Source organism: Erythrolamprus reginae, chromosome 2, assembly GCF_031021105.1.
Source record: "Erythrolamprus reginae isolate rEryReg1 chromosome 2, rEryReg1.hap1, whole genome shotgun sequence".
Classification (NCBI taxonomy): Eukaryota; Metazoa; Chordata; class Lepidosauria; order Squamata; family Dipsadidae; genus Erythrolamprus; species Erythrolamprus reginae.
The window spans coordinates 241121346-241143754 of NC_091951.1; the positions used below are offsets into that span (position 1 = coordinate 241121346).

The window sequence follows — 22409 nt, forward strand, 5'->3', positions numbered from 1 at the left end:
ATGCACAAAACACTGTACATTTTATACATACAGGATTAATAGTATAGGCATGTAGGTGGCATGATTCCATTAAAAGGCTTTTTTTTTTTAAAAAAAATGTTTTATGCCAGGAAAAAAAATATGAAGAAATAATAAATTAAAAGGTGCTGGAATTAGCATTAAGAATGCAATTGCAATATACTGACAAAAGTCTGGGAATCATCTTAAGCTCTCCTGATACTGACAAGTGTCTCCAACTAGGAAGCAAATACATAAATAACTAGGCATATGACCAAGACGGTGAGCGTTTTTTAAAAGAAGACAATTAGGATCCAGGTTAACTTTTACTTTAAGACAGCAAATAAATGAACCATCTACACCTGAATAAAAACATGTGTCAACAGTCTGAATTTTTTTTTTTAAAAAAAACAACCATTAAAAAGAAGTGGGGGGAAAACCCTTTTAAACAAAGCTGAACAAGTATGCCGATTCCAAGGCAACACGAAGGTTCCTGTTGCCAAGCTTGGCAGTGGCCTTACTTTTGTGTTTCCCGGTGATGCATTAAAAACACCAGGCTGATTTATTCCATACATAAGTATGATGGTTAAAGAGGGCAACATTAAAAGACACACTGAGCAAAATGCCACACCCTGAAAAACAACAAGCGGTCCACTGCAGAGCTTTGCATGATGTGCCAAAAGCACGCAGAAAAAAAGGTGGTTCCCGATACACATTATTCAAAAGCTACTTGATGGTCACACGTCACTAAATGAGCACTAACGTCCTCGTCTTGTAACCTTTGAATAATAGGAAAAGCTTTGGGGAGGGAGGGAGTTGTTTGTAGTTTTACTCCTTGTATTTAAAAGTGCTTTTTTAAATGACAAGGTCACTAAAACTCATGCACGCTGCAAAAAACCTCATGCAGTAAAGGTAAACCATCCAAGCAGTTTTTATTCATTAATATTCATAAATACACACAGCAGCTTCATTAGAGATTTCTTTTTTTTTCCTCTTCAGTTTGAATGTGGAGTATTAGGAGAGCCTTTTGCATGTCAAAAGTACAGAGCACAGAGGATTTCCCCTCTGCACTGAAACCTACATTTACCTGCTAGAAGTAAAAATTATTTTAAGTGGAAATGATTATCATATATATCTTTTTTTTTCTCTCTTCCTTTGAATGTACACAATGTAACAAGAGTGACAGACCTGAAATTACAATCACCAAAACAAACCCAAGATAGTTGTTGTCCACTTTCATTGGCAAATACAGCACAGAGGACATTGTCTGCGAAGTGGGATGTCATCAAAGAGGAGGTGGAGGAGGCTCATTTCCTTTATTACTCTCTTTTAAATTTAGATTTTCTAAAGCAACATCTAAAGGCATAATATCTACACAGCCCATAGCACCAAAATCGGCAACTTCCCCACGTTCATCCTCATCAGAGGATGAGCTTTCTTCCCGCATCAAAGTGGACAATAGAAGCTCTTGAACAAACAGGCTGCGGTCAGCCCGCTCACTCTCCATTGACTGACGCTCTACTTCAGACATCTTGGGATCATTCAACCTGCATAAGAGATGGAACAGGATACAGCTGAAAAGGATCGTGTGTGTTTCGCTGCAGGACCGATAATTCTCAAGAGCCGCGCAAGGCTCTGGGGACGTTAGAATTGTAATAGTTTTGCATTTATGTCAGTCATAAGCTACCTGGAATTGCTCTTTCCAATATGGGCAGCCCTACAGGTCTTTTAAATAAACTATAGGGGACGGGAATTAGAAACAAAATCCAAAGTTTATCTCCAGGCCTCACTTGCATATTATTTCCATAAAGGAAAGGGAAAGGAAGCAATAGTTACCATATTTTTTGGAACTACAGTGATACCTCGTCTTACAAACGCCTCATCATACAAACTTTTCAAGATACAAACCCGGGGTTTAAGATTTTTTTGCCTCTTCTTACAAACTATTTTCACCTTACAAACCCCCCACCGCCACTGGGATGCCCCGCTTCCTGACTTCCGTTACCAGTGAAGCACCCATTTTTGCACTGCTGGGATTTCCCTGAGGCTCCCCTCCATGGGAAACCCCATCTCCGGACTTCCGTGTTTTTGTGATGCTGCAGGGGAATCCCAGCAGTGTAAAAACGGGCACTTCGCTGGCAACGGAAGTCTGGAGATGGGGTTTCAAGGACTTCGGTTATTTTGGCGATGCTGTGATTTCACTGATGCTCCCTTCGCTGGGAAACCCCACCTCCGGACTTCCGTTGCCAGCGAAGTGCTCATTTTTGCAATGCTGGGATTCCCCTGCAGCATCGCAAAAACACAGAAGTCCAGAGGTGGGGTTTCCCATGGAGGGGAGCCTTAGGGGAATCCCAGCAGTGCAAAAACGGGCACTTCGGCTGGCAAAAGGGGTGAGTTTTGGGCTTGCACGCATTAATCGCTTTTCCATTGATTCCTATGGGAAACATTGTTTCGTCTTACAAACTTTTCACCTTAAGAACCTCATCCTGGAACCCATTAAGTTTGTAAGACAAGGTATCACTGTATAAGACACACCGGTGTATTAGATGCACCAAGATTTCAAAGAAAGAAAAAAAGAGTTTTTATCTTCCCTGGCCCCAAGGAACACTCTGCAAACCTCCCATGCCCTCTCTGCGCCCCGTTTGTTGCAAAAACGGGGGCGTTTTTGCCTTCCCCTAGCCCCCAGGAGCACTCTGCAGGCCTCCCAAACTTCTGTGCACCAAGTTTTTGCAACAATGGGATGCTTGGGTGAGGCTTTGGGAGGGCAAAAATGGCTATATTTGATGTATAAGACATGCTGGGGGGTGAAAGGTACATCTTATAACTCTGAAAAATACAATATTTGTTGCTTATTACTAATAACTGGAGGTTCTACATCCTGTAAACTCACTACTGCTCAACAAATGTGTCAAGAGTTGAGGAAGATTTGGAGATGTGTTTGGGGGTTTTGTTTGTTTTTTTAAGCAAAGAGAAAGAGGGCAGCCTCTTTGCCCATTAAACTTTAGTACTCTGCTTACATTTCCTTGGTTTTCTTTTTCTTTCAATGGTCAGTTTTAAGATATTTGTTTTGGTTTTCTTCTATTTGAAGGTTATCTTTCTATGATCTGAGATGATTTAACCTAGAGGTTTTCAAACCTGGCACCTTATTTGCTCCATCAGCTGTTCGTGGTCACTTCACCAGAGCCACAGCAACCTCTGACTGCATTTGCTGTGGAGTTGCTGGGTTGTGCACACCTTCCATCTTTGTGAAACATTATCAGCTAGGTATCCAAGTCAGAGCAGATGCTTAGAGTTTTGCTGTTATTTTAACATAATGCAATCTCCCCTCCTTCTAAATCTATACAAAGCTACTGTAAGTTTCATAACAGATAACAACAAACTGTGTTGCTTTCACTGTGGCTCTTCCACTGATCATCTCCATATTCCTAGAATCCATCAGCCTATACCACTAGAGATACTTCTAATATCACTGAATGTAGCAGCAGTGGGAACCTAGGAACTGAAGGAATTTAGCAAAGACAAGGACTGTAAATATACATGGGGTGGGCAAGTGTCCTGCCAAGAAGCTCTGCATAAATGGTTTTCCAAAATTCTTTGTATGGAGCAAAGCCATTTGTGTGGAAGCACAGATGACCACTAAACAGAACAAGAGTCTTGTTGTTTCTTATTAAGTAACGGATCTGACTTCATCATTATTGTGATCATCCTGGGATTGTTTTACATGGGCCCAACAAGAATTACAGATCACATCTCAAGTTGGTTTGAAAATCAGAACAGATTGGGAGCGAGATGCTGGTAATAGGCGGAAGGTAATGTGACATTCTCCATTGTCACTGACAGATCACTCCGTAGTGAAGTGTGAATTGATTCAGCCTAAATCCTGTATAAGCAGTGGATCCATTTGGATGATCTGAGCCCGGATAGTCATGAAATCCTGAAGGCTCTGAGGATTTTCCAGATGACATGACCAGTGATTCTGTTGAGACCCAAGAAAATGAAGAGGAACAACTAACACAATTGTTTCTGAGCACCTACTGCTGTTATATTAGACAGAATCCCTTTGGCTTTGGGGGGAATTTGGGGCAATATTTCCTAATAATATAAGCATTATTAAGTAATAAGATTGGGCAAAGATAGTCTCTTTAAAGCTAGAGGTCCCAATAGTTCTATTTGCAAGTTTGAGATGGTAGGTTTGTGCTGTAATTCTACATATTACATTTGCATCTACAGTTGATATTCTTTCATTGAAAAATACTTTTAGATTAATTGTAGTAATGTTTAAAGAGGAAATATTTTTCCTACTTGCTTTTTTATGATGTCATTTGTGAGATTAATTCATTCTACATATTTTTTTTTTTACTGTTTGCCTACAAAAAAATCCAGGTATTGCCGGCTGGCGGTAGTATTTGGGCCCCTGATGCTCTTAAATCATGTAAATTGCTTTGCAAATGTAATGGACAGTTTCACATACAGATTTGCTGAAGAATATTATGCATTCTATTCAGATCACGACTGTTATCATTGGGATTGTATACAAAACTTTATGGTACCTATTTGCATCTAAGCCGTTTGTTTCCACAGACTTTTTTTAAACGGGCAGTTCTCACTTAACAACTGCAACTGAGCCCAGAAGTGACATGTCATTAAGTGAGAACTATCTCTATTATTTGACTCAACTATTTAAAATAATTCTCGACACACATATACATGCACGTATTAAAATTTACTCTAATCCATGGAGTTCAAAGTTGTTTTAAAATTTAGTTTAAAATGTGCATTTATAAATACACACACACACACACACACACATACACACACACACTGTTCTCCTTTTACAGATTTTACAGATTGTTTAAAAAATAAGCCATGATATTACTTCAATATTTATTATACGTTGACCCTAATAAGGATCAAAGAATGTAACAATTCTTTAAAAACATGCTACAGAAAACAAAATTATTCACATTTATCCATGAAATTAATCATTCCTGCATTTGTGTGCGGGCTTATTTGATAAATTTTGATCAATAAAAATTACACAACCACAAAATCAAATTGAACAAAATGTAAAGTTCAGCTTTTTACAACTGCCAAACCTTTCATATTCATATACACTGCTCAAAAAAAATAAAGGGAACACTCAAATAACACATCCTAGATCTGAATGAATGAAATATTCTCATTGAATACTTTGTTCTGTTCAAAGTTGAATGTGCACAACAGCATGGGAAATTGATTGTCAATCAGTGTTGCTTCCTAAATGGACAGTTTGATTTCACATAAGTCTGATTTACCTGGAGTTATATTGTGTTGTTTTGTTTAAGTGTTCCCTTTATTTTTTTTTGAGCAGTGTATATAAACAGTCTTCAGACTCTTGAGTACTTTTCAAGGCATAGGTTGTTCCATTTTAGTTTAAGCCACTTGCAGCTCTCTGGAATGTAAGTATGCAGTATCTCCCTAATACACTCAATTGGTCATGGGAAAAGCACCCTCTCAACCTTATTCTACTGTGAATGAAAACCAAGCTTAGAGGGGTGGAGGATAGCATCACAATATACAATGACATGCCTGGAGGGAAAAAAAAAACCCAGAACAGTCATCTTATTTGGAATGCATTACCTGGTAAGGAGAAATTGAGAGTTCTGGATAGCCTGCTGATTATTTTCTGCACTAGACGTATTGGTTGTTGCTGTAGATTGTGTAACAGTGGTGGTGACACCGCTGGTATTCGTACGCCTCGTTGCATTGCGTGCAGTCTCCAGTTGTTGCCTTGCTGCCTGTGCATGTTGTCTTTCTAACTGCAGCTGCATCTGCAGCTGCTGTAACTGAGACGCCGAAGGACCAGAGGAATTGAGCTGCCCCCCTGCAGAACGCCTTACACCAGATAGCTGAGATAAAAGCTCTGCCAACAAGAAGAGAGAGAGAGAGAGAGAGAGAGACTAAAATCTATTCTAAAAAAACAGAGCCATGGCCAGTAACCAGAAAACTCCTTTCCATTCATTTTGGATTTTTTTACTGCCAGTGTGAGATAATCCTAACTACTGATTCTAAGGCACAAGCACTCTTGGTAAATGGTAATTTCAACTAACAATATTGAGCAGGACTGTCAGTGAGAGCTGTTAGTACTATGTACAAAATAGTTGGGTTTGCAATATATAAATACAAGCCAACAATGAATGTCTGTTTGCATTGAAGTATTATAGCTTTAAGAGGGAGTGTTGAAAATTGCCACAAGAGGGAGCCAGAAGCATGATTCTCTTTCTGCTCTCTCTGTTCTTTCTGCTGATACACTGAGACTGATGTAGTAGGCTCTGTGATAGTTTGATGTACCGCATTTTTCGGTGTATAAGACACACCGGTGTATAAGACGCAACTTGATTTTAGAGAAGGAAAACAAGGAAAAAAGTATTGTGAACCAAATGGTGTAGTATTATATTGTTTAATAAAATACCAGTGTAGCAGAATACATTTTACAACAATGTATACTTTTTAAAAGCATGTACACTTTTACAAACCATGTACAGTACACTTTTTACAAACTTCAAACTTGACAGCTTCAAGACTTGTGGACTCCAACTCCCAGAATTCCTCTACCAGTCATGCTAGCTCAGAAATGGGAGTTGAAGTCCACAAGCCTTAAACCTGCCAGGTTTGAAGATCCTTGCACTCCTAACCCCTAGTCTTCAAACTTGACAGCTTTAAGACTTCAACTCCCAGAATTCCTACGCTGCCGAGAGTGACTCGCTGCATTGCCAGATCAAAGGCCTGGCTCCGCATCTCCAAAGGGCCAAGGCAGCTCCTCCTCATCTCCTTCTCCCACCTCCAGTCAAAAAACCTCACTGGGGCGCTTCTCTGTCACCTGCCACTCTGTGCAACTTTCCTCCCTAAATGAGCCTCAATTCCCTCCCCGCCCCCATCCCTGTTGCCCTTTCTTCTTCCAGACCGGCCTTTGTCCCTACAATGATAACCACCTGGTTCAATTGTAAGCCCCCAGCCTTGCCTGCCCCAGGTACCCTGTTCTCCTCTCTCCCTTTGTAGATTAGTCTTGCGCAGAGACTGAGAGCGCCCACCTTTCTTCCCCCTCCCCGCCACCAAAGAGAGCAGCATGGCGCTTACAACACTTTTCCCTGGCCTTGAGGCAACAGCGGCTGTAGCTGCTGCTGCCACTTCCTCCTCGACCTTGACGTTGTTTCCTTCCAACATAGCAAGAATGGAGGTTGCTGTTTTTGCTCCTGCTGCTGCTTCTAATAAAGTCTGAGGCAAACGGGCAGCGCTGCGTTCTTGTGTGGACCTGCTTCGTTCTTCCTCCACAGCGACAAGCAGGGGCTGTCATAAGCCACCCGGGTTTCAGTTCTGGGTGGGGATGGCAGTGAAGGAAAGTGTGTGTGCGGTGGCTTATGGCAGCCCTTGCTCGTCGCTCTGCCCCCCCTCCGCCCCCCTCCCCTCTTTCCCCTTGGAGCTTCATCACGTGTGGCAGCAGCTTCGGAGAAGCGGCGGGCGGACCGTCCCCTCAACACATTCAGCCGGTGGAGGAGCCTGCGGGGCAGCTTCGATCATCTGGCGGGACGGGGTTCGGCTCCATCAGCCCCTACCCCAATCTCCTGCTTTTGGGGGCGCCTTTGGGAGGGCACAGCGGTCGGTGAAGATGCTGCGGGCAAAGTTGCCTCAGCTCGGGAATTCTGCAACTGGCACCCTCTGCTTGGGCTTGGAGTGCCTTCGCCAACTGCTGCACCCCTCCCAAAGGCGCCCCCAAAGGTAGAAGATTGGGGGTGGGGGCTGATGGAGCCGAGCCCCGTCCCGCCAGATGATCGAAGCCGCCCCGTGGGCTTCTCCACAGGCCGGATGTGTTGAGTGGACGCCCGCCCACTTCTCCGAAGCTGCTGCCACACGCCCACTCATCCCAGTAGCCAAGCTGCCAGCCTCCAACCACCCGGCGCTCGGGGACAGCCACCGCCGCTGCTCCGAAGCTGCTGCCATATGCCCCGTTCGTCCCTGGGTCCGAGCCGCCTGCTCCAGCCACTGGACTGCCGGGCAGCCTCGGGGACAGCCGCCGCCTCTGCTGATCCCGCCCAACATTCGATGTATAAGACACATCCGTTTTTTGACACACCTTTTTGAGGTAAAAAGGTGCATCTTATACACTGAAAAATACAGTATTTGTAAGCTGTAATGTATGTCTGATATGTAAGACAAAGACAGGCTTGTAATATTATTATTGTGTTGATTGTGCTAAGTAAACACTATTTTATATACTGTTATGTATCTGTCTTGTATGACTGAATATAATTACACATATCTTCTGGATATCTGCTGGAATCCCACATTTTCCTCTGTGCATGTCCTTGATAACTCAAGGATTCTGCAAGTTCCTCAACAAGAGCGATCAACCAATGGAGCAGCTTGCCTTCGGAAGTTCTAGGAGCTTCCTTATTGGAAGCTTTCAAGAAGAGACTGGATTGACATCTGTCAAAAATGGTGTAGGGTCTGCTGGGGGTGGGGTTTGCACTAGATGACCTACAAGGTCCCTTCCAACTATGTTAATCTGTATCTACAGTCATGAATATCCTTCGTTTTTAGAAATGGGTTTTGCTTCATTCAAAACATGGCAATGTGCAAGGAAAAGATGCAAATAACCGTGACCCTTACCAGCTATAGGATCCATGGCTTCTCTATTGCTTGGAGAATACGAACTCTGTGATGATGAAAATCCACCAGTGGAACTGCTAGTAAAGTGCATGTTTGATCTGCGTGCGCGGGGGCCACCCAATCCTCGACCTGGGTGAAACATTCTACGTACATGCCGAACACCGCTGGATTCATCGTCACCAACACGTTAACGAAAAAGCTTCAGCAGAGAGTTGCAAAAAAAGAAAACCTTAGTCCTCCCTCTGCCCCACCAAAGAATCCCAAAGATGCTTTTTCAAGAGGCAACTACTTTCTGGTCCAACACAACGAAGAGCAAGAAATGACAAAAAGATAAATTTTATACCCTACAGCTAAGACAGGGGAGGGGGGGGGGGGAAATCACACAAAAGAGAAAAACCAACCAAGATGGAGAGCGACAAGTCTCAGAAAACTGACCGACGGGTGAGAAATCTGTTTGACAGAGCGCTTTATCCAAACAAAAAATAATGTTTGGGCCAAAGGACTGAATTTTGCAGTAATACCAGAACAGCTATCAATTGTAGATTCTCCTCCAATCCACAGAGTCAGCCATCAAGAACAATAAACTGGCAGAACCAGAAGCAGAATTAGGATTAAGGCAGAGGTCCCCAACCTTTTTTGCACCAGGGACCGGCTTTCAGCTAGACCAGTTTTCCATGGCCCGGTGGGGGGGGGGGAGCTAGCTGTCAGCGGCGCCGTAAAAGGGGCGATCAGAGAGGAATGGGTGAATGAATGGACGGAGGGTGGGAAGGAAGGAAGGAAAGAGGGAAGGGACAGGAACAGAAGAAGGGTGCAAAGAAGCAAAGAAAGGTGTGAAAGGGGAGAGTAAGAGAGGAAGGAGTGAAAGAAGGGAATGAGGGAGGAAAGAAGGGAGGAAGGAAAAGGAAAGCAAGAAATGGAGGGAGGAAAGGAAGGGAGGAAAGGAAGGAAGGAAGGAAGAAAGAAGGAAAGAGGGAAGGGACAGGAACAGAGGAAGGAAGCAAGGAAACTTATGAAAGGGGAGAGTAAGAGGAGAAGGACTGGAGGGAGGGAGGGAAGAAGGTAGGAAGGAGAAAGAAAAGAAATAGAGGAAGGAAAGGTAAAAGAGAGAAAGAAAAAGAGCAAGAAAGAAAGAAAGAGAAAGAAAGAAAGAAAGAAAGAAAGGCAACTTCAAAGAAAGGCTCACTGAGCATCTCTCACTCTCTCTCTCTTTCTATCCCTCTTTCTTTCTTTCTCTTCCTTTCTCTCTCTCCTCTTCCTTTATCTCCTCTTTCTCTCCCCCCCTCTCCCCCTTTCCCTCGCTCTTTCTCTCTCCCTCTCTTGCTATCTCTCCCCCCTTTCCCTCTCTTTCTCCCCTCTCTTTCTCTCTCTCCCCCCTCTCTCTTTCTCTCTCTCTCCCCCTCTTTCTCTCTCTCTTCTCACTTTCTCTCTCTTGTTTTCTTTCTGTCTCTTTTGCTTTCTCTCTCTCTCACTCTTTCTCTCTTGTTTTGTTTCTCACGCTCTTTCTCTCTCTTGTTCTCTCTCTCTTGCTATCTCTTTCTCTCCCCCCCTTTCTCTCACTCTCTCTTTCTCACTTTCTCTCTATCTTGCTGTCTGTTGCTTTCACTCACTCTCGTTCTCTCTCCGTTCTTCTCAGCGGTGACGTGCGCACCGCCCTGCCCGCCTCACATTTGCCGAGAGGGGGACTTTCGCCCCGGGCTCTCAGCAAGGGGGTTTGCATGAGAGGCGGGGCCGGCGGAAGGTGATATTCAATGTCGGGGGCGCACGGGCGGGTTTGCGCGCGCTCCCTATCTCCCTGCTAGCCCACTCGGAATACGTATTCAAAATAAGAAAAGCCTTTGCCGGCGAAGTGAGAAAGAGAGAGTGAGAGAAAGGGGGGGAGAGAAAGAGATAGCAAGAGAGAGAGAACAAGAGAGAGAAAGAGCGTGAGAAACAAAACAAGAGAGAAAGAGTGAGAGAGAGAGAAAGCAAAAGAGACAGAAAGAAAACAAGAGAGAGAAAGTGAGAAGAAGAGAGAGAAAGAGGGGGAGAGAGAGAGAAAGAGAGAGGGGGGAGAGAGAGAAAGAGAGGGAGAAAGAGAGGGAAAGGGGGGAGAGATAGCAAGAGAGGGAGAGAGAAAGAGAGAGGGAAAGGGGGAGAGAGGGGGGAGAGAAAGAGGAGATAAAGGAAGAGCGGGCAGGGCGTGCGTTCCGGGTGCGGGAGGAGCTGCGGTGAAAGGCAGGAGGTGGCAGAGGAGCAGAGGGGGCAAATCGGGCGGGCGGTGGGCAGCGCGGAAAGGCCGAGGGGGCCCTGGCGCCGCGGACCGGCTGAAAACCCCCAACGGCCCGGTCCCGGTCCGCGGACCGGCGGTTGGAGACCCCTGGATTAAGGTACCTGCAGCCCTCGCCAGTACTAAAACTCCTCCTTCCAATCTCACAATTCAATTCAATTATATCTATTTGATTTTTTCCATTCCTTTTTGTTTTGTAGTTCTCTCCATAATTCTAATTCCAGGCTTTTGTGTTCTTCTTCTAATGTTAACTTATTTTGTTTCTTCCTCTTACTTTTCTTTCTCATATATGTTATTGCGAATCCCTGCGTATATGCTTTAACAATGTCTCATGCAGTTGGTAGAGAGGTCTTTTCCTTCTTATTCTCCTGTGCGTGGCTAAGGAATGTCCAAGCATGGGAACAAACTCTAGTTGGTTGTTAGGGACTGAGTCTAATTTTAGCTTGAAGTATACCTTCTATCTGCTTTTCCAATCAGTTTTCAAAACTCAGTCAAGTAGAAGGGACAGTTGTACTTTCTCTCCAGGTTTCCTGTTTGACCTTTTACTAGTTTGGATTTTCCTTCAACTTGTATTTCTCCTCCACATTATTGAGGACATTTTCAAGGTTGCCTCATTGGCCTGGAGCCGCTATTGCTACCAGGGGTGCACAGGTTAGCTAGTACGATGGCAAGAACTGCTTCCACCCAGCTTCAAAGGCGGTCAGAGTCCTTGCCCCACGTGGGTTAAACTCCTGGGTCATGGAGTTGAGTGTTTACAGCAGCAAGGGTTCATCTCTCTTCTGCAGCCTGTTGCTGGTAGTGACCGTCCTGGTAGTTTCCCACATTCCCGGCAAGTCCCATTATCAGCATCTGCCTTTGCTGCCATTAATTGAGGCCGTGAGGCTAGTTTCGCCTTGGTTTCTGACAGTGGCCATTTTGTTGCCTGTTGCCAGGCAGATTTCACAGCGGCCATAATTGCCAGCTAATTGCAAGCAGCCAGTCGCCTGTTGCCGGACAGAGTTGCAGTGGCCATTTTGAGCAGCAGTTTCTGGGTGTGCTAGCAGCCATTTTAAAAGCTGTTATTGACAGCAAGGCATCAATCGCCATTTTGCGAGTGTTCTTTCACATGAAGGTCATGTTCTTTCCCTCGTCTGCAATTCAAACCTTCACTGGCTGCTCTGCATATTGAGAAGAGGGGGTGAGTGCTGCCCTCGCAGATCCATGGGCCTCCCACCTCCCAGCCCAACCTAACTAACACCGGAGTCACTGCCCTAGGGCTACACTCCTTACTGGACCCTTGGGGGCTTCCCCTCATCGGGCCAGTTCCGTCATCAGAGTTGGGGTTCTAATCATTTGCCTACTTCACCATCTAATATGGCTGGCAAATCTGATAAATCCATAGGGGAGGAGCCATACCTCCTCTAAGGAGAAGAGCAAGGCTTCTGGTTGTCATAATCTACAGTGGCCCTTAAAGACACTGAGAGGAAGCCTTGGAAAAACAATTTGTGAAGGCCCCAAAGCAGGCCGCACAAAGTGATCAACCCCAGCTTCTTGGACATAGCTAGCAACTCAAATCACGTTCATTTGGACAATGCTTGTCCTATCTGTTAATAGAATAACAGTTCAAAATTAACTTCTGTAATGCATTCAACAATAATTATCATGTTGTCTTTTCTTAATTTAGGAAAGGATATTAAATCTCTAGGAGCTCTGTGTTCCAGTGTAAGATGAGCTGCAAAGTCATCCGTTACGTGATTGGGATCTCCTCCAGGTAATGCTGCACATATTGGACAAATCTGAAAATGATAAAAAAGTTTAGGAAGTCTATCTACAATATGGTCTTCAACAACAAGAAATCTGTAGGAGGAGTGGCCATATTCAAAAGCACAGAGCACTTAAGTAAATTGCAATGCTAACTTAAAGAACACTAGATAAGTGGGTACGAGGGCAAGAAAGATTAAACATGTATGCATACAAGACTAAATATTTCATCTATCTTACAGTGCTGTCAATCTGTACATCAAATCTAATACATAACTGTAATAAACTGTTATCCAATTCTGGCTTTTAAAGCAAGAATCTAACAACTTTGTCACTCCTGATTTTTTGAGGTGATTTGGCCAAAGCATCATGGAACTAAAGTTTAGAACAAGTCGGGAACCCTCAGTAATCATTTATAAACAGATAGTCGGTTTTGCAGAAACAAAGAGGATTCTAGATGGCTGTAGAAAAATGTGGCATCTGCCTCTGATAGCTTGTGGAATAAGCCCATTTCCAATGGAGCTCCATTATGATCTATTAATGTAGGGGTATGTGCCTTTTTACTTTAAAAGGAGGATCGACAACTTGGATTAGATGTTTCATTATGATTATGGTTTGACATAATCATGTAGATTTTTATAACATTCAATTGCTATGAAACATTACTGCCACTGAGTGGGGTCAACCAAAACTCTTGAAAATTGCAACTGCATAAACTGATAGATTAGGGGTTCTGGGTTTGTTTGGGGTTTTTTGGTAATTGTGTATCAGGGTTCTATATATTCATTCACTATGAAGCCAAACAAAGCATTTCTATACGCCTTGGAGATATTCTAGAAAACGGGTGGCCCTTCCAATGTACCCACCCTTCTAATTTAAAATAAATAGATAAAAAATAAAATTGAAAGAAAGGATTTTGTGCCTGCCAAAAGGAGCATCTGCAGAAATCACCATGCGTGCAAATTTTGCATTGGAGAGGTACAGCATAAAAATTTCCCCTTATAATCATTATGTATGATGGTATCAGCTCTTAAAACACTGCTTCTCAAATAGTGTTTGTGTGGGGGGGGGGGAGTGATGGCAGCAGGGGCATATGTGACCCCAGCGTGGTCCCACTCAATTGATGCAAAAACAGCTCTGAGTTCTGTGGGACTTACTCCCTTGTAAGTGGGTAGTGCAGCCTTTCCCAGACAATAGTTTGCTTGCAGCTTATAATAAGTAAAATAATAAACATTAACACTAAAATTTCATTGGGATCCAGATCGGAGAGTTGGGGGAGGTGGGTTTCAAGAAATGTTTACTTCTTACGAGGAGGGGGGCATGACAGAAAATAATTGAGAAGCACTACCTTAAAGCAACAAGTCTATGCCATCACCTTTTTATTAAAATGCTCTTACAATAAAGAATAAATCAGGAAAATATTCAAAGGTAACAACGTTACACAAATGGAAAGCTCAACATTTGTAATGTTTGTACCAAAAAAGTTTTTTAAAAAACATTCAACTATCTGTTCTGCCGGGCTCTATGGTATGAGTCTCCCGAAAATTCAAAGATACAATTTCAGACACACACACACTTGAAAGTTCAAAAACAATGTTCTTTATCACAAAAATTCAAAAGAAACAAAGTACTCTTTTTGTATTGCAAAGAGCACTCGTCCCAAAACAACCTGGTAGTCTGTACAATCCCCTTAATCAGTACTTAAGTACTTAGCTAGCAGCTGTGAAGAAACGTCACAGCCCTCCTTCTTCCACAAAGTGAAACACACAACTTTGCTCTGCTTTGGTTTCAAAGCCGTGAAAAATCAACAAACAGCAAGGCACAGTCCTGAAGAACAACAATCAGATAATCTTCCACAACGGCCCAAGCCAGCATGCTGCTATTTATATCAGCAGCTCTAATTGCTGGAGCCCCACCCAAACACAGTTGGCCTCTCTTATCTCCTGTAATATTTCCTCAATTGGTCTCTTCTATGCATAAGTCTGCGCCTGCGTGGGTCTAACACTTCCTCATCCGAATCAACCGAAGATAATGGAGATTGGCTTCCTGGGCTGTGTGCCAAGCCCCCCTCACCTTCTTCTTCATCCGAGGAAACTGCACTACCTAACTCTGTCGGCAATAAAACAGGCCTATGACATGTTGATGTTTCCCCTGCATCCACCTTCACATTCCTTGGAGCAGGAGCTGGGCCAGAGCCAACCACAACACTATCAAAATAAAATTGCAATGTGGAAAAATGTGAAAACAAAAATTAAAACCAATGTTACTTAAACAGGAAAACAATAAGGCTTGAGCTGGAAAGTGCATCCCTCTTGAGAGAGTTCCATGACTGGTCTGCTGCTATTGAGAAGGCTCTATTCCTGGCCACCATATCTTGAGCTAAAACTATTGTTCAAACTGATCTTACTGCATAAGGGTATGCCAATGGAGGCAGGCTTTAAACTGCCAGACTCTGAAGCTGTTTAGAGCCAGAAAGTATTACCATATATCCTTAAACAGGGCCATGTAGTACTAACATAGTATTCCTGGTGCTGATACCCTATAAGCCAGTGATAGAAAACCTTTTTTCCCTTGGGTGCCGAAAGCATGTGTGTGCATGCTATTGCACACTTACAAGTGCCCACACCCATTATTCAATGCCCCCGTCCCCTGCATTTGCATGACCCCCGCAGTCCCGTGCCCCTGCATGAGGGCAAAAATGGCCTCTCCCGTTTCCTGACTTCCAGTGGGCCCGGTAAGCCCATTTTTCACTCTCCGCAGGCTCCAGAACCTAGAGCCTGGGGAGAGTGAAAACAGCCTCCTCCACTCCCCCAGAGGACAAAAATGCCCTCCCAGAACCTCTGCATGAGCCAAAACTCAGCTGACCAGTGCACACTGGCACTGAGCTAGGGCAACGTGCAATTGATTCACCATCACTGCTATAAGCCATTTTAGCATCCAATTTAATAACTGAGTAGCTATTAAAAAGCACTTTGGGGTATTTTAATAATCCAAGAAATGGTAAATATTAGGTGTCTCTGAAACTAAGCTATTCTGATATAGAAAAGGTGGGAAATGGCATTTCGCTCTAAGTTTAGGACAGGCCTTCCCTGCCATTCTGGCCATTTCTGCCTCTAATGATCAGGGAGAGATCCCAAGTTATATATCTGTTATTCCAGAAGAAGCACAATCTTGTTAACAGGGCAATTTCCAAATTTCCTGCTCTAAGATTCCTATCCACGTTATTTCCATCTTATTTAAGTTCAGGGTTTTTTCCATTATCTGATCCACCACTGGCTCCAGAAAACTTTCAAGCCTCTGTATAATCTTTTTCTGGTTCAGATGGAAAGGAGAAATAGAGCTCAGTGCCATCAGTATTCTGGTTAAGACAGTACAGTACTCCAAATCGCTGGATAATTGTTCCCAATGTCTTTATGTATCAACATCAGGGGAAAACCATTAGAATCAAGTACTTTGGGCCAAAATATATGTCTCATTGCCATTTTTCTAATGGCAGCTCTGCAGGTAGAAATAATGCCACCTTAACATATTCCTGTAATTGTGTAAGCTGGACCACATTTTAAGTATTCTAAGATTCCATGCAGATGCATTCAATGCAAATTTTGGTTACTACAAGAACATAACCGCCCTGAGTCCTTTGGGATTGGGCGGCATAGAAGTCAAATAAATAGATAGATAGATGGATGGATGGATGGATGGATGGATGGATGGATGGATGGATGGATGGACGGACGGACAGACTTTATAAATACACCTAACGACTGTGACACAGGATAACTGGTCATGGAAATGATCAGATAATAACCAATCCTAAACTTAATTTATCCATCAGCTTGGATGACTTTCAAGAAGGATTAAATCAAAATCACAGACAATAAAAGTTATAAACAGGTATGTCAAAACAGCTTTCAAAATTTCATCGCAGAATCCAATTTCGAAAAAGAACCTATGTGAAAGAATGCTACTGGTCTCATGTCCTGCTGGTGGGCTTTAATAAAGCAGGCAAGTTGGCATACTATGTACAGATTTTAGACTAGGTGGCCTTGCAAAGGTGGGATGCTAGTCGGAACACTAAATTGAGCTCACCGCCGCGGCTCCTGAGTGCAGCGCGATTTGGCTTCTGCACCTGTGTAGGTAGCAAAATCATGCACAGAGCCGCAGGTGCACCTGTGTTTCGGCATATGCGGAAGCAAAAAAACCTTGATGAAACACAGGCGCACCTGCAGCTCTGTACGTTATTTTGCTACCTACACAGGTGCAGAAGCAAAATTGTGCTGGCCCCGCTAGCACTCACTAGCTGCGGCGGCGAGCTCAATTTAGTGCTCCAGCTATCAGCCTACCCCGCCTTTGAGCTACCATATTTTTCAGAGTATAAGGTGCATCTCCCCCACCCCCAAAAAGAGGCTGAAAATTTGTGTGTGTCTATACTCCGAATGTAGCTTTTTTGAAGGTTTTTTTTCAACCCTAATGAGATGATAACGATCTTCCCAGCAGACTTTTTCAATTGTTACTCCTGAAGGTTTCTTCCTGCCCTACATTTTTGCAGACTTTTTTCATTGCTACTCCACTCCAAAGGTTTTTTTAAAGTCCTAACCAGGGGATAAAATAATGTGCTAAAGCTGACCAAACTAAGGATGCTAGCCAGATGAATACCTGGTAGGCAGATCCCCCCCCCCCCTATTTCCCCCCAAAAAACTAAGGTGCATCTTACACTCTGAAAATTTGGCAATTCAGCTTTTTTATTCCCAATACAGTATATGTTCTTTTCAGAAGAAACACAATTATATTATATATAACTGAAGGGAAAGGGGTCATACAAGGAAGTTTCTTAAATTGACTGTCACCCAAATTTAACACCAAATATGTTTATTTGAAATGTAAATTTCAACACTTGTGTATAAAGGCATTCTTCTCTTATTACGAAGCTGTTTATATGTTAATAGATTCTATTATGTGCAACATAAATACCTGCTATTATTTTATCAGCTTTAACAGAGTAAAAGTAAGCAGCATTTTTACATTCTTTCTTATAATAGAAAGAAGAAATTATATGAATGTTAATGTAAACTAATTTTTTTCTGGATGTCCCAGTCAAAAAAATCCAATTATTAAGATGTGCACTATATGGTAAAGCACACATTGAAACATGTGAGTCTAAATGCAACTATAGGTTTTATAGGATAATAGGAATTTGTGTGATAAAGTAAGTGAAATAATTGACTGATGACTGTTGACTCTAAAGTGACCATTTCTAGGATGATCCCTCCCCAAAATGTGCATTCACTGCTGGCTATCTCTTTCCTTCTGCTTTTCCCAATATTAAAGATTTCTCAAGGGATTTGGATCTTCACATAATGTATCCAAATATAATGATTTGAGACTAGTCATTTGTGCCTCAAATGAGAACTCTGAACTGAGATGTTTTGTGAGCCAGTTATCTGCTTTCTTTGCTACTCATAGTATTCAAGAATCTTCCCCTCCAATATGGAAATTCAAAAGCAAAATAGGCGTTGATTGCTTACCTGAACGCCTCTTCTCGTACGGTGAGCGGGTACAGCAGTCACATGGGTTGCTCATGTCCAATCCGGTGGAACTGAGCCTAGTATTAAAAAAGCTTGCCGGATCCGCCCCTTCCCCAGAATTCGCGAATCCATAGACTAGGCTCAGCTGTGAAGCTCTGTAGTGTTCAACTCTTATTGTTAGAGGAAAAAAAGATTATAGAAAGGTAAAGAAGACACATACAAGGGCGGGAAGTGACTGCTGTACCCGCTCACCGTACGAGAAGAGGCGTTCAGGTAAGCAATCAACGCCTATTCTCCGTACTGAAGGAGCGGGTCCAGCAGTCACATGGGACATACCCAATAGATGGTCCCTAGGGTGGGATTAGATTGCTATCGTGTGAGATAACGGATTGGAGTACCCTTCTGCCGAAGGCAGCGTCCGCTGAAGCGTAAGCATCAATCTTGTAGTGCCTGATGAAGGAATTTGGCGAGGCCCAAGTGGCTGCTTTGCAGACCTCCTCCAACGGGGCTTGAGTCGCCCAAGCGGCCGAGGTGGCTGCGCTCCTGGTGGAATGCGCTGTGATGTTGCTTGGGACTGAGAGGGAAGCCGATTCATAGGCCTTAGATATAGTCCCTCTGATCCAACGGCCTATTACTGTTGAAGACACTTTGGCACCCATCACTCTGGGGTGATAGGCTATAAACAGTGCTTCTGACCTCCGAAAGGGTCCAGTGCGTTGGATATAGATTCTCAGCGCTCTAATAAGATCCAGGGTGTGCCATCTAATTGCCAAGGGATGGTCTCGTTGGAGGCAGAAGGATGGTAGGACAATATCCTGAGTCCTGTGGAACATGGAACTGACCTTGGGTAAGAAGGTGGGGTCCAGTCGCAAGACTACCTTGTCCTGATGAAATTGACAAAGGTCCTGTCTGATTGAGAGGGCAGCCAACTCCGAAATGCGTCGTGCAGAGGTAATAGCCACCAGGAATGCTACCTTAAAGGATAGGTACCTGAGGGACGCCGATTTTAGGGGTTCGTATGGTGCCTGCGTGAGGGAATGGAGAACCCGTGGCAAATCCCAGGATGGATACCTGTGGACCTTGGAAGGTCTGAGGTTGGCTATGCCCTTGAGGAATTCCTGAACTTCAGGGAAGGATCGGAGAGGCTGTCTGCGGGGACCCCCTAGGACAGATGAAATGGCTGCCAGATGACGCCGGAGGGTGCTGGTGGAAAGTCCTTTATGGAAGCCTTGCATAAGGAAGGAAATGATTCTGTGTATGGGAATGCACAGAGGAGAGAGGCCTTCCTGTAGACACCACTGGTGAAACTTGGACCACGTGTGGTCATAGATTCGATTGGTCGAACCCCTTCTGGCCCTTAAAATGACCTCCACTGACTCGGGGTCATGACCACGCAGTTCTAAGTCTCTCCTGATAACAGCCAGGCGGTGAGGTGGAACCACTCCGGGTCTGGATGGAATGAGGCCCCCTGCCGCAGCATATCCCCCGAAACGGGGAGTCGCCAAGGGTCCTGGACGGACAACTGTTGGAGATCCGCGAACCAGGACCGGCGGGGCCAATGAGGGGCGATTAAGATTACTCGGGCCCTCTCGGTGAGAACCTTGTGAATCACGTCCAGGAGAATTGGAATTGGAGGAAATGCGTAGAGTAGGCCTGGAGGCCATGGACTCCGGAGGGCATTGATTGCTTCCGCTCCCGGGGATGGAAATCTGGAAAAGAAGCGAGGGAGTTGGGCGTTCGCATTGGTCGCGAAGAGATCCAGAATTGGTAGGCCGAATCTGAGGCTGATTTGATGGAACAGGTCTTGATGGAGGTTCCACTCCCCTGGGTCTATCGTTGCTCGAGATAGCCAATCCGCCTGGACGTTGAGGCTCCCCGAGATGTGGTCGGCTAGGAGCGACCGAAGATGTTTCTCCGCCCAAAGGCCTAACTTGAGGGCCTCCCTCATGAGGGCCCTGGATCTCGTGCCCCCCTGTCTGCAGATATGGCTTTTTGTGGCAATGTTGTCGGTGAGAATGAGAACGTGCCGGTTGGGAATGCGAGGAGAAAAATGCTTCAGAGCCAGGGAAACGGCTCTTAACTCTAGCCAATTGATTGGCCTGGAAGCCTCCTCCGGGGACCAAGTGCCCTGGGCTATCATCCCCTGGGCGTGGGCGCCCCATCCCGATAGACTGGCATCTGTGGTGATGACAAATTGATCCGGGCACCTGAACGGGGATCCTTTGTCCATGGCCGGAGACTTCCACCACTTGAAGGATCTGCGAACACTTGGTGGGATGACAATGCGACGATTTGAGTTGCTGTGCCCCGATCTCTGAAAGGGTAATAGGAGCCACTGAAGTTCCCTAGCATGAAGGCGAGCCCAGGGAATGATGCCTATGCATGACACCATCTTCCCCAAAAGGGATGACAGAGTTACTATGGATACTGAAGATTTAGATAAAATGTTAGAAATTAACTCCCCTATACTGAGTTTTCTCTCGGGAGAGAGAAAAACCTGGGAGGATTCTGAATTAATAATGGATCCCAGGTGTAAGATGGATGTGGAAGGTTGGAGATGACTTTTATCAAAGTTGATGGAAAATCCATGGTCCTGAAGGACTGACATGGTGACAGAAAGGTCTGTTTTCACTTTCTCTAGGGAGTTCCCATGAATCAAAATATCATCAAGATAACATAAAATGTGGATGGGAGACGCCCGGATATAGGACGCCAGGGACCCCAAGAGCTTTGTAAAGACCCGAGGGGCCGAGGAAAGGCCAAATGGCATCGCCCTATACTGGAAATGCCTGCCTTGAAAGGAAAAACGTAAAAATTTTCTGTGACATTTGGCTATAGGAATGTGGAGGTAGGCCTCAGTGAGGTCTAAGGAGACCATAAAATCTCCCGTGTGGATGGCGGCCAAAATAGAGGATAAGGATTGCATCTTAAACTTCCTATATTTGATGAATAGGTTCAGCTTCTTTAAATCCAAAATAGCTCTCCAACCTCCGGAAGACTTTGGAACCATAAATAGGATGGAGTAAAAACCTAGGCCCCTCTGACCGGAAGGAACCGGTTGAATGGCTCTGATGGACAATAAATGAGAAATGGCCTCCTCCATACGGTTACAATCTGAGGGGGACCTGGGAGAAGGGCAGGAAATAAAACGTTTCGGGGGAGGAGAAATAAATTCTAAAAGAAGGCCTGTTTGAACAGTGTCAATGACCCAGGGGTCCTTGGAGGTGAGACGCCAATTAGAGGCGAAATGGGCTAGGCGACCCCCTATGGGAATTGAGGCAGGATTACCATCTAGGTTTTTTTGAAGCCCTGTTAGAGGACGCTCCCCTTTGGAAGCGAAAACCTCTGCCCCTGGAGTTCCTACCTTGGGAACGAAAGCGGGGGGAATACTGACCTGGAGATCTCTGATAGGAAGCCGCTTGATCTTGTTGGCGCCCTGGGCGACGAAAGGACTGCGTTTTGGTAGCCTTTTTGGTGGTTGGACCCAAAACTTTCTTCTTGTCCGTGGTTTCCGTGAGGAGTGGATCCAGAAGATCACCGAAAAGAAGGTCGCGCTTTAAGGGTCCCTGGGATAGCTGCCACTTCTGGCGTACTCCCGCTTGCCAAGGGCGAATCCATAGGAGTCTTCTTGCCGTTGTAGAAGCTGCAATAGACTTAGCAGAAAATCTAGTAGATTGCAAGGTGGCATCAGCCACGTACTGGGCAGCTGCAAAGACCTTGTTGAAGTCTTGTTGACCTCTCAAGTCATCGGGAGGAATATGCTGTTGAAGTTGGCGAAGCCACAGAAGCATGGCTCTGGAGAAAAATGAAGCTGCTGCAGAACTTTTAATGGCCCAGGAATCTGCGGTGAATCCTCTTTTGAGCATTTGTTCAATCCGCTTGTCCTCTGGGCGGAGGACTTCCTCCGCTTCGCCTGGCACAGCCGCTGCCGAGTGAAGGATCTTGACAGGTTCATCCGGTTTAGGAAAGGATAGAAGCTCTTCATAGGAAGAGGAAAGTTTGTACAACTTTCTGTCCTTGGTGGAGGGATTAAGCCCAGAGGCTGGGAAATCCCACTGTTTAAGTAAAGCATCTTTAAACAATTTAGGCATAGGAATTACCTCGTTATCCTCCTGTTCCTCTGTGAAGTAAGGTAAATTCTCCTCCGGGGGATCAGTGGAAGTGGAGGCTTGTTTCTCCTGGGCCGCTAATCCCGTAGAAATTCTAGCTTTGAGGAGGAGAGATTTGAACAATTGAGA

The 22409-nt window shown here is 44.6% G+C and overlaps 1 protein-coding gene across 5 annotated transcripts in view; it reads right to left on the reverse strand.

Moving 5' to 3' along the window:
* Window positions 1–912: 912 nt before the first annotated feature.
* Window positions 913–22409, reverse strand: part of KCMF1 (potassium channel modulatory factor 1) — a 58564-nt gene continuing 37067 nt past the window's right edge. For all 5 annotated transcript variants that reach the window (XM_070742329.1, XM_070742331.1, XM_070742330.1 and 2 more), the window contains exons 4-7: window positions 12583–12684; window positions 8644–8818; window positions 5617–5899; window positions 913–1544 (exon numbers count right to left, since the gene is read on the reverse strand). In XM_070742329.1, the coding sequence (XP_070598430.1) occupies window positions 1283–1544; window positions 5617–5899; window positions 8644–8818; window positions 12583–12684 (822 nt within the window). In that variant the 3' untranslated portion in view covers window positions 913–1282. The remainder of the gene's footprint in view (window positions 1545–5616; window positions 5900–8643; window positions 8819–12582; window positions 12685–22409) is intronic.